Source organism: Sinohyriopsis cumingii, chromosome 16, assembly GCF_028554795.1.
Source record: "Sinohyriopsis cumingii isolate HCF-2022 chromosome 16, ASM2855479v2, whole genome shotgun sequence".
NCBI lineage: Eukaryota > Metazoa > Mollusca > Bivalvia > Unionida > Unionidae > Sinohyriopsis > Sinohyriopsis cumingii.
The window spans coordinates 12,811,876-12,828,015 of NC_142976.1; the positions used below are offsets into that span (position 1 = coordinate 12,811,876).

The 16,140-nt window shown below is 35.9% G+C and overlaps 1 protein-coding gene across 1 annotated transcript in view; it reads right to left on the minus strand.

Moving 5' to 3' along the window:
* Positions 1–16,140, minus strand: part of LOC149779958 (sodium-coupled neutral amino acid transporter 7-like) — a 44,373-nt gene that overhangs the window by 20,308 nt on the left and 7,925 nt on the right. The window contains exons 4-5 of the mRNA XM_089936669.1: positions 8,205–8,346; positions 758–853 (exon numbers count right to left, since the gene is read on the minus strand). Of these exons, the coding sequence (XP_089792795.1) occupies positions 758–853; positions 8,205–8,346 (238 nt within the window). The remainder of the gene's footprint in view (positions 1–757; positions 854–8,204; positions 8,347–16,140) is intronic.

Here is a 16,140-nt window from a genome sequence, read left to right on the forward strand (position 1 = left end):
CTATGAATTGCCCCACACTATGATAATGTCCCACACTATGATACTGCACCAAAACACTGGATGAATGCAATATCCTCACTATGATATTGCCCCAACACTGTAAAAATGCACCACTAAGGTACTGCCCCACATTATGAAATTGCACCACTATGATACTGCCCCAGACTATTATACTATCCCACACAATCAAACTGCCCCACTGTGTTACTGCCCCATGCTATGATTCTGCCCCACACTATGATACTACCACACAGTGAAATTGCCCCATGCTATGAATTTTCCACACACTGAATTTGCCCCACTGTATCAATTTGCCTCATTCTGATATTGCCCCACAGTATGAAATTACCCCACACTATGAAACTGCCCCACATTATGATATTGCTCCATGCTATGTAATTGTCCCACACTATAATACTTTCCCACATTATGAAATTGCCCCATGCTATGAATTTGTCCCACAATGAATCTGCCCCAAACTATCAATTTGCCTTACCCTGATATTGGCCCACACTGTGAAATTGTCCCACTCTATGAACTGCCCCACACTATGATACTGCACCAAAACATGGATGCTTTAGATACCTTACCAAACACATTATATGAATAAATGTCTCAAAGTAATTGTTTGCAATCAAAACAAATTTTCTTTTCCTCCAACAGATTTATCAATGACTCAACATGGATAGTTCAAAATTATGAAAAGTAAATAAACTGCATTAATTTCTCCATATAAAATGGTACTAATCATAGTTACCTTGTTTTAATAGTGATGTCTTGGCTGTCATGAGGTTGAAAGTACTCAGCTGTCACCACAGCAACAACATAAAAGATTGCTACTACTCCTACCATGCTGAAAAGATAAATGAAAATGCTGTTAAAGTACCTGCAAGAATTTTAGCAAAGCAAGCAAAGTCTATGTATTTATGTCCCCCATTAAAACTGTTGAAGAAGTGAACATTTTATTATGATTTACATTTCTCAAAAAGTAAATTAACCCAATCAGATTAACATTCGGAAATTTTCATCCAATAAGTGTACCTCCTCCATGAAAGCTGAAAAAATTTGTCTTTCCTAGCTATATAACAAATTATAATAGTAGCATCTATGAGCAGAAACTCTTCCAAGATACAATTTAATTATTTCCCAGAGTCTCCTAGGTTGTCACTCATATAATGAACAGTCCTTAGTTAAAGTTAAATGGTACATTGATGAACACCACTGCATTTGCAAGGTGGCTTGGGAGAGTTTATTCATAATGTGAACATGTACATATTCTCAGAGAAACATAATTTAGTAAAAAAAATGTTGTTTCTAAACTGAATATGTGATCACATTAACATTAGGGAGGTATGAGGCAGAACTATGAATATGAAAGGATAACTATCAATCAAGCAACATCTAACTGCCCTAAAGCTTCAACCTGAGGTCAAGGAGAAATTTAATTGGCTTCCTTAGTTGAGAAAAATTCAGGATGAAAGCTTTAAACCAGTGCCCATGACAAGATTGTACTGGTATCAACAAGGTCTGGTGGACATTTGGGCAACTACCTCATGGCTGGTATCAACAAGGTCTGGTGAACATTTGGGCAACTACCTCATGGCTGGTATCAACAAGGTCTGGTGAACATTTGGGCAACTACCTCATGGCTGGTATCAACAAGGTCTGGTGGACATTTGGGCAACTGCCTCATGGCTGGTATCAACAAGGTCTGGTGGACATTTGGGAAACTGCCTCATGGCTAGTATCAACAAGGTAATGTGGACATTTGGGAAACTACCTCATGGCTGGTATCAACAAGGTCTGGTGGACATTTGGGAAACTACCTCATGGCTGGTATCAACAAGGTCTGGTGGACATTTGGGAAACTGCCTCATGGCTCACCAAATTCAGATATGTTAATGAAAAGCCAAATTCTGAACATAAAAGCCATGGAAAGTTGATTGTGCATGCCAGTCAACAGTCTTGAATTGAACAGCACATCTGAATGCATGGCTTTTGTGGTTGACTCAAATATGAAATCTTCAGGAGGAATATCTGATCTTGTGATATCGTTGAATATAAATCACCCAAATTATATGAGAGACCAAAGCTTCTAGTGTGATGTCCTGCTGTCATTCCTGTACCGGGAGGAAAAGTTTGATGGCCCTGACAAATACCTTTCAGTGATTTTAGATCTAAGATCTAAAAGAGATAGCTAATGGTACCCTTCTGATTACCAACTGACATCCCAAGTTACATCATTAACAACAACTGAATCATCTTAGTAGAACAAATGAACCATCTGAATGGAACAAGTGAACCATCTTAGTGGAACAAGTGAACCATCTGAATGGACCAAGTGAACCATCTGAATGGACCAAGTGAACCATCTTAGTAGAACAAGTGAACCATATGAATGGAACAAGTGAACCATATGAATGGAACAAGTGAACCATCTTAGTGGAATAAGTGAACCATCTGAATGGAACAAGTGAACCATCTTAGTGGAACAAGTGAACCATCTGAATGGACCAAGTGAACCATCTGAATGGACCAAGTGAACCATCTTAGTAGAACAAGTGAACCATATGAATGGAACAAGTGAACCATATGAATGGAACAAGTGAACCATCTTAGTGGAACAAGTGAACCATCTTAGTGGAACAAGTGAACCATCTGAATGGAACAAGTGAACCATCTTAGTGGAACAACTGAACCATCTGAATGGAACTGTAGATAGTTCAGGTCAATCAAATAGGTATGCAACTCACTCATCCTGCAAGCCAAAGCCAAGGATATCAAAAAATATCTTGTATAATAACAGCTTCAACAAAGTCATGGACAAAGGTTCATACTTTGAGGACATGAGCTAAGAAAGAACCAAGAAGGGATTCCATATGGGCCACAGTGACCTGTTCTAAAATGAGGGTGTAATATTCATCAAGCTAAATCCTATTTCCAAGTTTCACAATTCCAAGTTTAGAAGTATTACACAGTAGTTAAAGAAACAAATGTGGTCATGAGTTATGCAGAAACTTAACATGCCATATAGATCATGATGACCTTAAGTTTTGCAAAAAGCCTGTTAAATGTGCCATGTAGGTCATCTTGACCTTAAGTTTTGCAAAAAGTCTGTTAAATGTGCCATGTAGGTCATGATGACCTTAAGTTTTGCAAAAAGCCTGTTAAATGTGCCATGTAGGTCATGATGACCTTAAGTTTTGCAAAAAGTCTGTTAAATGTGCCATGTAGGTCATGATGACCTTAAGTTTTGCAAAAATCCTGTTAAATGTGCCATGTAGGTCATGATGACCTTAAGTTTTGCAAAAAGTCTGTTAAATGTGCCATGTAGGTGATGATGACCTTAAGTTTTGCAAAAAGCCTGTTAAATGTGCCATGTAGGTCATGATGACCTTAAGTTTTGCAAAAAGTCTGTTAAATGTGCCATGTAGTTCATGATGACCTTAAGTTTTGCAAAAAGTCTGTTAAATGTGCCATGTAGGTCATGATGACCTTAAGTTTTGCAAAAAGCCTGTTAAATGTGCCATGTAGGTCATGATGACCTTAAGTTTTGCAAAAAGTCTGTTAAATGTGCCATGTAGGTCATGATGACCTTAAGTTTTGCAAAAAGCCTGTTAAATGTGCCATGTAGGTCATGATGACCTTAAGTTTTGCAAAAAGCCTGTTAAATGTGCCATGTAGGTCATGATGACCTTAAGTTTTGCAAAAAGCTTGTTAAATGTGCCATGTAGGTCATGATGACCTTAAGTTTTGCAAAAAGCCTGTTAAATGTGCCATGTAGGTCATCTTGACCTTAAGTTTTGCAAAAAGCCTGTTAAATGTGCCATGTAGGTCATGACGACCTTAAGTTTTGCAAAAAGCCTGTTAAATGTGCCATGTAGGTCATGACGACCTTAAGTTTTGCAAAAAGCCTGTTAAATGTGCCATGTAGGTCATGACGACCTTAAGTTTTGCAAAAAGTCTGTTAAATGTGCCATGTAGGTCATGATGACCTTAAGTTTTGCAAAAAGTCTGTTAAATGTGCCATGTAGGTCATGATGACCTTAAGTTTTGCAAAAAGCCTGTTAAATGTGCCATGTAGGTCATGACGACCTTAAGTTTTGCAAAAAGCCTGTTAAATGTGCCATGTAGGTCATGACGACCTTAAGTTTTGCAAAAAGCATGTTAAATGTGCCATGTAGGTCATGACGACCTTAAGTTTTGCAAAAAGCCTGTTAAATGTGCCATGTAGGTCATGATGACCTTAAGTTTTGCAAAAAGCCTGTTAAATGTGCCATGTCGGTCATGATGACCTTAAGTTTTGCAAAAAGTCTGTTAAATGTGCCATGTAGGTCATGATGACCTTAAGTTTTGCAAAAAGTCTGTTAAATGTGCCATGTAGATCATGATGACCTTAAGTTTTGCAAAAAGTCTGTTAAATGTGCCATGTAGGTCATGATGACCTTAAGTTTTGCAAAAAGCCTGTTAAATGTGCCATGTAGGTCATGACGACGTTAAGTTTTGCAAAAAGCCTGTTAAATGTGCCATGTAGGTCATGACGACCTTAAGTTTTGCAAAAATCCTGTTAAATGTGCCATGTAGGTCATGATGACCTTAAGTTTTGCAAAAAGCCTGTTAAATGTGCCATGTAGGTCATGATGACCTTAAGTTTTGCAAAAAGTCTGTTAAATGTGCCATGTAGATCATGATGACCTTAAGTTTTGCAAAAAGTCTGTTAAATGTGCCATGTAGATCATGATGACCTTAAGTTTTGCAAAAAGTCTGTTAAATGTGCCATGTAGATCATGATGACCTTAAGTTTTGCAAAAATCCTGTTAAATGTGCCATGTAGGTCATGATGACCTTAAGTTTTGCAAAAAGTCTGTTAAATGTGCCATGTAGGTCATGATGACCTTAAGTTTTGCAAAAATCCTGTTAAATGTGCCATGTAGGTCATGATGACCTTAAGTTTTGCAAAAAGCCTGTTAAATGTGCCATGTAGGTCATGATGACCTTAAGTTTTGCAAAAAGCCTGTTAAATGTGCCATGTAGGTCATGATGACCTTAAGTTTTGCAAAAATCCTGTTAAATGTGCCATGTAGATCATGATGACCTTAAGTTTTGCAAAAAGTCTGTTAAATGTGCCATGCAGATCATGATGACCTTAAGTTTTGCAAAAAGTCTGTTAAATGTGCCATGTAGATCATGATGACCTTAAGTTTTGCAAAAATCCTGTTAAATGTGCCATGTAGATCATGATGACCTTAAGTTTTGTATAAAGCCTGTTAAATGTGCCATGTAGGTCATGATGACCTTAAGTTTTGCAAAAATCCTGTTAAATGTGCCATGTAGATCATGATGACCTTAAGTTTTGCAAAAAGTCTGTTAAATGTGCCATGTAGATCATGATGACCTTAAGTTTTGCAAAAAGTCTGTTAAATGTGCCATGTAGATCATGATGACCTTAAGTTTTGCAAAAAGTCTGTTAAATGTGCCATGTAGATCATGATGACCTTAAGTTTTGCAAAAAGTCTGTTAAATGTGCCATGTAGATCATGATGACCTTAAGTTTTGCAAAAAGTCTGTTAAATGTGCCATGTAGATCATGATGACCTTAAGTTTTGCAAAAAGTCTGTTAAATGTGCCATGTAGGTCATGATGACCTTAAGTTTTGCAAAAATCCTTCTAAATGTGCCATGTAGGTCATGATGACCTTTTGCTTGCAATGGTTTGGTATAAATAGAGATGCATACAGTTACCTAGTTTGACAATTCTGGCATAAACATTGCTTGGTACTGAATGCAAGTAAGCGAATTATGAAATATGGGTTACAGTGACATACTTTTAAGACAATGGTACATTATTCGTCAAGATGCATGGCCCAGAATATGATAATAATGGTATACATAGAGGTTGCAAAAAACACATTTGGTCATAAGCTAAACACAAAAACACAAATATTTAAAATATGTAGGTCACAGAGACATTCTACAGTGGTTTGTGTATGACAGTAATATTTTTTATTGATCTTTGTGGGGTTAACACCATTTATCAGCACATGATAGGCTATACATGGTGGCCAGAATATCTGGTGAAGAGAGAACCAGAAGACACCCCAAGAAGAACATCAAGAGACTACTGACAAGCTTTCTCTCATGCCTATGCTGGTGGAGCAGAGACTCAAACTCAAGTGGACAGGTGACACGTGTGAGGGACTGGTGGAGCAGAGCATCCTAAGACCACATGGCCACCCTGGACCTCTGCTACCAACAGAGATACATACAATCATCTAGTTTGATTGGTGAAGTTGAGCATCCTAAGACCACATGGCCACCCTGGACCTCTGCTACCAACAGAGACACATACAATCGTCTAGTTTGATTCTAGCATGAACAAAGCTTGAGAGGTAAACTTACAAGTCAGTGAAGCATGAAATACAGGTGATGAGGATATAGTACTTCCTAGGGCGCATTCCATCACCAAGTGTCATGACTCAAGATATAACAGTATTTATACAACAAACTGATCTAAATGCAGAAACTAACCCGGTCCCCTCAGCCCCTGCCCTGGGGGTACATATACATACAAAGTAAGTGCCCCCAGCCCCTTCCAAGGGGGTCAGTGCTTTGACAGTCAATGATACATAGCAATAAGAGTTTCAAGATTAGACCCGGGGGGGGGGGAATACTGAAAATCAGATCAGCAGAATTTTCATTTAAGACCAATTATAAACCATAGGAAGTCTTCCATGCTGATATGACTTTATGTTCAGGATTTTCAAGATGGTTGCTATGGTACCAAAAGGCAGTGAGCAAGGTCAAAACTGGAAATTTTGGCCCCTGCTGCAGATGTTCTATAACAATGCATAACATGTAAAATCTTAGAATGGTTCCCTTTACTTTTTACTTAAATTCTACCAAACAAAACTGATTTGTTTTTATATTCAAATTATCACCAAGTGACAGAAAAATCTACATGCCCAGCAAAACCACTTGTCCTGGGCAGCTGCTGGGCAATGGATTCTTCCTGAACTATGGTATCTTCCCACCTTTTGTGGATATGAACTTATGGTGACAAAACTATTGCCTGACAAATTACTTAATGCTGCTCCCTGTTTCCTTTGTGAACCACAATGAAGTCTGTCACAATCCTTGTCAACTCATTAACATGTTAAACTGTTTGACTGATAACTTCAAAAGTACTACTGTCAGTTCATTAACATGTTAAATTGTTTCGTTGATAACTTCAATAGTACTACTGTCAACTCATTAACATGTTAAATTGTTTCATCGATAACTTCAATAGTACTAATGTCAGTTCATTAACATGTTAAATTGCTTGATTGATAACTTCAAAAGTACTACTGTCAGTTCATTAACATGTTAAATTGCTTGATTGATAACTTCAAAAGTACTGCTGTCAGTTCATTAACATGTTAAATTGTTTGGCTGATAACTTCAAATGTACTACTGTCAGTTCATTAACATGTTAAATTGTTTGGCTGATAACTTCAATAGTACTACTGTCAGTTCATTAACATGTTAAATTGTTTGATTGATAACTTCAAAAGTACTACTGTCAGTTCATTAACATGTTAAATTGTTTGATTGATAACTTCAAAAGTACTACTGTCAACTCATTAACATGTTAAATTGTTTGACTGATAACTTCGATAGTACTACTGTCAGTTCATTAACATGTTAAATTGTTTGGCTGATAACTTCAATAGTACTACTGTAAGTTCATTAACATGTTAAATTGTTTGGTTGATAACTTCAATAGTACTACTGTCAACTCATTAACATGTTAAATTATTTGGTTGATAACTTCAATAGTACTACTGTCTGTACTTGCTTAGAAGTTGAGTCACACTGCAAACAACACAGACCCTTATCTACCAAGGCTTAATATAACAGCAGATCAGGGTCTATGTAGTTTGTTCAACTGATTACTCCTAACAACCTGTATGTACCCAGACTTGCCAGTGAATCATTCAAGAGCAGATCTTGGTATCTGCATCTTGCAGCTGAACATGCCTTTTAAACAAGTGTATATTGTGTATTCTCAATATTTTGATTAACTTTAATTCTTTTTTTTTTTAAACAGACATTTAATGATTATTTCATATATCAGTCCATAGCCTTCAATAACGTTAGAAAATATTGTTTTCAGTATATATAAAATACATTACAAGCAAGGCACAAGTACTATAAAATAGTTACCTGGGATATTTAAGGAAGTCGATTCTCTTTGGAAAACAAAGTGGCAAAATAAGAAGTGTGGATGTGACCATGATGGTTGTAATTCGGTTCATGTACCATGGGTTCTCGTGACAGAAGGTGTCATATGCTACAGACAGGAAAACTGAAAAGAAAACAACGTTAACTGGAGCTTCCATGATAGATTATCATTCTTTCTGTTTCACATTTCTTCCCCCTTTCTAAACCATATGACATAGGGAGGGGAGAAAATCCCTAAATTCATTATATGATTGAGTTACTAAACTTTAAATAACTAAAAAGATATATAAAAAAGATAAAATCTTTGACCCCCTTCCAGAGACCCCATGAGAAAGTCCCAAAATGTACAAGCTTCTTACAGAATAATAATAATAATAATAATAATAATGCTTTATTTATAGAGGGTGACTAATTAGTCAAGGACTATTCTTCCTTGAGGCCATCTTAAGGAAAGTATAACAATCCACATTGTATGAAGATAGCAATAATTAGTGTTTATTTTAACATGTTCAGTATTAAAATACTAAATTCCATTATCTATTAGAAACACATACCTGCTCATGATATCTTTTCTTAAATACTCTAATATTTTCAGCAGATTTTACATGTAGTGGAAGCTTAATCCACAGAACTGTACCAGAGTATTAAAAACTCCTTTTAAATTGCTCTGTTCTCGGTTTTGGTATTAGAAGGTTTCCATGTGATATTGATCTCAACTGGTATTGTGTTGAAAAAGGCCTGAATAAGTCTTGAAGATACTCTGGTGCAGTTCCATGTAGACATTTATATAAAAGAACTGCCTTGTGAAAATCTATCCTGTCATATATTGTGAACCATTTGAGTTCTGTAAATAATGCTTTTGAGGGATGATCAACAGATGCATCTAAAATTACACGTGCTGCTCATTTCTGAAGTTTATAAATCCTGTCAAGCTCAGATTTAGCACAGTTTCCCCATACATTAGAACAATAATCCATTGTTGGAAGAATATATGACTTGTAGTATAGATTGCGGGTTTCCATAGGTAAATAGTTCTTAATTCTGCTGAGAAGGGCAATTTTGGATGACAGTGTTTTACAAAGCTTATCAATATGGTCATTCCATAATAAATTATTATCTACAGACACACCTACAAACCTTTCATGTTTGACATTTTCTAATGGATGATTATTTATTGCAAGAGATAGTTTTGGGTTCCCTGACTTGTGTAGCTTTTGTGATGTCCCCAAAATCATACGTTTTGTTTTACCTTCATTAATTACCATCCAATTTTGTTGTTCCCAGTTTTGGACTCTAATAAGGTCTGAGTTTAATCTCATTTGGATAACTTCAGTATCAGAACTAGATGTATACAAGGTTGCATCATCTGCAAACAAATCTGTATTTGTGGATTCATTATTTAATGGTAGATCATTGATACAGATAAGGAAGAGGAGAGGGCCCAAAACTGAGCCTTGAATGAACAAGGTATGGTGAATTTCCACCCAGTGGTTTTGGAAGAGATACTTACAGACAGATGGACAGTGGGCATCATAATATTAACACTTAAAACAAAATAATTAGCAACTGTAAAAATATCATAGAAGGCACAATATCATAGAACTAACTTAAAATACTAAGGAGATAATAAATGTCCTGCATGAAAGGGAACAAAGAAAACAATTTAAAGGGAGATTACAGATGCAAAAGTTATGGTTGTTAAGTTATGTCTACTGACTCTTGAGTTAAATTTTCTCAGGAAACTAACTTTTGATGATTCTGATTAGAATGAAGACAGCCTTAACCAAAACAAAAATCATTAAAGGCATTATATATATATATATATATATATATATATATATATATATATATATAAAAGCCTATAAAAGTACATATACACCCATACTGAAAGGTACATCCATACCTATATTTGCAGGCAAACCTTTACCTATATTTAAAGGCACATCTAAACCAATATATCCAAGGCAAACCTATACATATTTTTAAAGGCAGCTATATATATACATATATATGCCTATAAAAGCACATATACACCTATACTGAAAGGCACATCAATACCTATATTTAAAGGCATATCTATGCCTATATTCAAAGGCACATCTATGCCTATAAAAGCACCTATCCACCTATTGAAAGGCACATCTATACCTACATTTACAGGTGAACCTATATCTATATTTAAAGGCACATCAAAACCTATATTTAAAGGCATATCTAAACTTATATTTAAAGGTACATCTATACCTATATTTAAAGACATATCTATACCTATATTTAAAGGCACGTCTGTACTTATATTTAAAGACACATCTATAGCTATATTTAAAGGCACATATATGTATACTAAAAGGCACATCTATGCTGATATTAAAAGTACATCTACACCTATATTAAAAGGCATATCTAAACCTGTATTTAAAGGTATATATATATATATATATATATATATATATATATACATTAAAAGGCACATCTATGCTGATATTAAAAGGTACAGCTACACCTATATTTAAAGGCACATCTATGTTGATATTAAAAGGTATATCTACATGTATACCTATTTCTTGTTTAATAAGAACTGAGTTTAACTAGACCACTTATGTCATCAAGAATACTGGAGTGAACAAGTTATCAATCATTGGAAAACTACAACCAATTATACATGACTGATTAAGATGTAGTATCAATTCTTTTTTTTAAATTTAATAAATAAAACAAATGATCATATATGACTGTCCACTAGCTGGCAACTGCATAATAGTCTAATGTAACTAGAAAAGACATCTGGTTTGAATACATTTATTCAAATTCTGGTAAAACAATATGTGATAATGATTTATATTTGTATTAAACCACAGCTAGTCAGAAAATTAAAAATATCACCAAAATGGCATGAATGACAGATTTACACAAATGAGATTAACACTGTCTGGAAAAAGAGAAGCAACCATCATGGCACAAATGTGCCAAACACGGCCAACCCAGGTGACAACTTTTATGCATACAGGAGTCTCTCATCACAGAAGTGCAAAAGGCAGACAAACTCATCATCCATCATGACTCCAATGTTAGAGTTGGTGCCGCCCACAAGACATGGCCCAGCGAGAGTGGTAAAATGGCTTTAGCAAATGCAATAACAACAGGCTTCTTCTACTAATGATATTTGCTGAACATGACGTCCTAACCACCAATACAGTCTTCTGCCTACCAAACCACAACAAGGACCTATCCATGTTCCAAACAATGGCAACTCAAGCAACTATGTCATTGTCTAGACAAATAGACAGGCACACAGAATCATTGCCTCCAAGGTCAATATCCAGAATCAGCCTAATGAATGACCATAAGCAAAACTGCACAGAAAGTTTTAATGTCTCCAAACTGAAACAGGAGAATGTGATGCAAGAGTCTGTTGATGAACTGAGCTTGAACTAGTAAAGAGTTTGGCAAATTCCAAGAACATTGATGAAAACTGAGCATCTTTCTAAGCCTCAACTGCGTCCAAATAAAATCAAAACCTCAGTGCCATGACATATGAACATCATGCCTGGTTTGTTAAGAACAATCCGGATATGTCAAAACTACCAATTGAAAAACATCAGCTTCAAAAGGCCTGTTTTGAAGAGAATGCTTTATAATCTAAGGACACCTTCAACAACAACAAGACAACTGTCAAGATTGATGGCTTAGCAACAAGGCAGATGATATTTAGTCCTATGCAGACAGGAAAGACAGGAAGAGCTTTGAAGACAATCTGTGTGTCTCAGTCATCAGGAACATCTCCATTATTAGGTGTTAATGCCACCACACGGCAGAACACTTCAACAATTATACATTTTAAATAAAACCATCAGAACTCGGGCTACATATTTGTTTTCATCAATAACCTACTTCCAGTGTAGAAAGAAGATATGGGTGGTGTTGTTCAGCTTGAAGTGTCAGAGATGCTCAGAATAGCCATGTGCATGGGCACAATCAGTGATTTAAAAATGAATCACCGATAACTTAAGGTGAAAAGTTTCTAAATTATTTGATGAATAAAAATGAAACATTCATCAAATTGATGTATAGTGTGGTGTACCTGTACCAATCTGATTTCTTCAAAACTAATGTACCTGATTATACCTTACTGTCACTCACTGTAAAGAAATAACATCAAGACCGCTCTGGTGGCCAAGTGATTATATCGTCTGTCTCGGATGCGGGAGGTCATGGATTCGATCCATGGCTGAGTCATACCAAAAACTTATAAAATGGTACTAACAGCTGTCTTGCTTGGTACTCAGCATTATGAGGTTAGTGTTAGAACTGGTCGACCTGGTGTCAGGATAATGTGACTGGGTGGGACATCATGCTACATGTCTGTAGCATGATGTCCCAGTGCTAGTTACCACTATAAACTGCCACACTGCTGACATCATAACAATATGACTGAAAAATTGTCAAAGCTATGTTAAAAATCCAAATCACACACACACACAGATAACATCTATGTGAAACAATGGTCATCACAGCAGACATATTTAAAAAATGAATGATACCATACGAATTTCAAGTCAAAATAACTTTTTGGTGAAAACTCTATCAATGTGTCCATAAATTCTGGAGGAACAGCATGGACAAGACTTATTTCGAAGATGGCCACCATAGTGCAATAGCAGACGACAAATCAAAGCCATTTTCATCTGGGACAAACTAGTCATCCTAAAAAGTCTTCCAATGTCATCTATCAAGAAGGAGTATCAATAACAAGGTTTTCAAAATGGCTACCATGGTGTCCATATTGACCACCAGACTGGCACCATTTTCATTTCAGACCAACTAGACACCATTTTCATTTCAGACCAACTAGACACCATAAGAAGCTTTGTTAGAGAAAACTTCACACTGATATAACCATCCAGCAATGACAAAGATTTTCAAAATGGTTATGATGGTGGTCATACTGGATGTCTGAGTGGCATCATTTTGTTTACAACCAGCTAGACAAAAGGATGAATGTGTGTGTAAGGTTAACTTAGGATGAGGAGTGACAGCAATGTAATGTTTGATGGACAATAAATAACAGACAAGAGAACATGCCTTAAGTTCTTCTGGTCTCTGACCCATATTACGGTTTGATGGACAATAAATAACAGACAAGAGAACATGCCTTAAGTTCTTCTGGTCTCTGACCCATATTACGGTTTGATGGACAATAAATAACAGACAAGAGAACATGCCTTAAGTTCTTCTGGTCTCTGACCCATATTACGGTTTGATGGACAATAAATAACAGACAAGAGAACATGCCTTAAGTTCTTCTGGTCTCTGACCCATATTACGGTTTGATGGACAATAAATAACAGACAAGAGAACTTGCCTTAAGTTCTTCTGGTCTCTGACCCATATTATGGTTTGATGGACAATAAATAACAGACAAGAGAACTTGCCTTAAGTTCTTCTGGTCTCTGACCCATATTACGGTTTGATGGACAATAAATAACAGACAAGAGAACATGCCTTAAGTTCTTCTGGTCTCTGACCCATATTACGGTTTGATGGACAATAAATAACAGACAAGAGAACTTGCCTTAAGTTCTTCTGGTCTCTGACCCATATTACGGTTTGATGGACAATAAATAACAGACAAGAAAACATGCCTTAAGTTCTTCTGGTCTCTGACCCATATTACGGTTTGATGGACAATAAATAACAGACAAGAGAACATGCCTTAAGTTCTTCTGGTCTCTGACCCATATTACAGTTTGATGGACAATAAATAACAGACAAGAGAACATGCCTTAAGTTCTTCTGGTCTCTGACCCACAGCAAGAAAAGCCATTTATTGATCATTGTTTGGTGCAAATACTAATTATGGTCCTAAATGATAGATTATATATGACTGTGAAACAGAGGGCTGACTCCTTTCATAATCTGGCTGTTCACACTTCAAATTAAACAGCTGCTCAGCTTGTTGAGATTAAAAACTTATATGAGAGGCCTGTGATGAAGATGGAATGACAAGAAGTTTAATGTGGTATCGTTGGTAACAAATGAACCAAAACTTCACCTGCCTCAACAGATAAGTTTTGTCAATACTGAATGATGTCTGACTCAAATAAAAAGGAATGTAATTCATATCTCTCCTGAAAGGTGAACTATTTTCATTTGATTCATAAGCAAATAACTACGTGAAGATATCTAACTATACCTTTGATACTAGCACAAAAGGTGACTCTATTGTGACTACAATACTACTTCCCCCATGAACCAGCTGATGAACTTGGCCTGACTGTGAAAAAAACTGCCTCACTTTTAAATTTGAGTTGAATGTGTGAGTATAGTATGGTGAGTACAAGCATGATGATTACAGACAAGATATCAAACAAAACAATGCTGAATTTTTTTAATTTTTTTTTTGCTGCATAGTTACCACTTTGTATGAAACCAAACTACTATAATAATTTGAGTTAGTTTAAAAAAATGGATGATTGATAGACACCCACTGCTTTAAAGACTTTGTACTATTTTAATGGCATATAGTAAGGGTGCACAATATACAGAATGCAGCTTGCTATCACATTTTGTGCAGCCCATGGCACGTGTCCTTATTTTATGCATGTGCATTTATGCTTTGTTAGACACAAAACTTTAGCATTGCAGCCCACTTCCATTCAAGGTCAATTCTGGCCCATGTAACCCTCTGAGTTGTGCACTCCAAGTGTATAGCAACAAAAGAATTTCTAATGCAGCAGAATTATTTTACTACTTCCCATCCCAGTCACTTTTTTATGTAGACTCCTACTAAAAGAAACTCACAGTACACCACTTAAGTCTATCTTTGTAAACATGGCTTTAAATATCCACTTGATCAACACCTGAAACAAGTTCAAATATGGCTCAGGCCAGCTCAAATTTGCAAAGTACTTACTCACAATCCAAAAATTCCGAGACAGAGAGAGAAAGAGGTCATGTTCAGTTTGTGATTCTTTATTTCCAAAAATTTTCTACCTTGCCACTACACACGTATCAGCAGTTTTGTTCAGTGTTTTCCACGTTCTTTCATTACATAACTACAACGGTTTCTTTGATCTATCAATCTTTTATTTTAATGATATATACTCAGTCTGTAATTTCCATCCGTTATTTAGGGTCAAGGTCAGTCTCAGATTTTCTCGCATAGATGTGATAATGTCAATATTTACTCTTGAACAAATTTGACAAATAAGGAATAAATATTTAGATATGAACATATTAGTTAAATTGTATTCATAATATTTATATATATATCAAGGATTCACAGATTTTCAAGTCTTAAACCATCCTTGGGCTGTTAGTGAGTTTGCTGAACTCGAAGTCAATGGCTTGTCAAAGGTTGTGTTGATGCATGTTGCCAATTTCAACATAAATAGGTGGCACTTGTTAACATTATAACTTGTGAGATTTCTTTGACAAGTGTATTTGGATATAAAAGGCACTAATCTCTAATGATTAACCACCAGGATTTCTTTTAACCATGATTGGCATCATCATGGATTAATCAGCATCCTGGATAAAATTCCAATCATCATGGATTAATGAGTATCCTGGATACAATTACAATCATCATGGATTAATGAGTATCCTGGATACAATTACAATCATCATGGATTAATGTGCATCCTGGATAAAGATCCAATCATCATGGATTAATGAGTATCCTGGATAAAGTTCCAATCATCATGTATTAATCAGCATCCTGGATAAAATTCTAATCATCATGGATTAATGAGGATCCTGGATAAAATTCCAATCATCATGGATTAATGAGCATCCTGGATAAAGTTCCAATCATCATGGATTAATGAGCATCCTGGATAAAGTTCCAATCATCATGGATTAATGAGTATCCTGGATAAAGTTCCAATCATCATGGATTAATGTGTATCCTGGATAA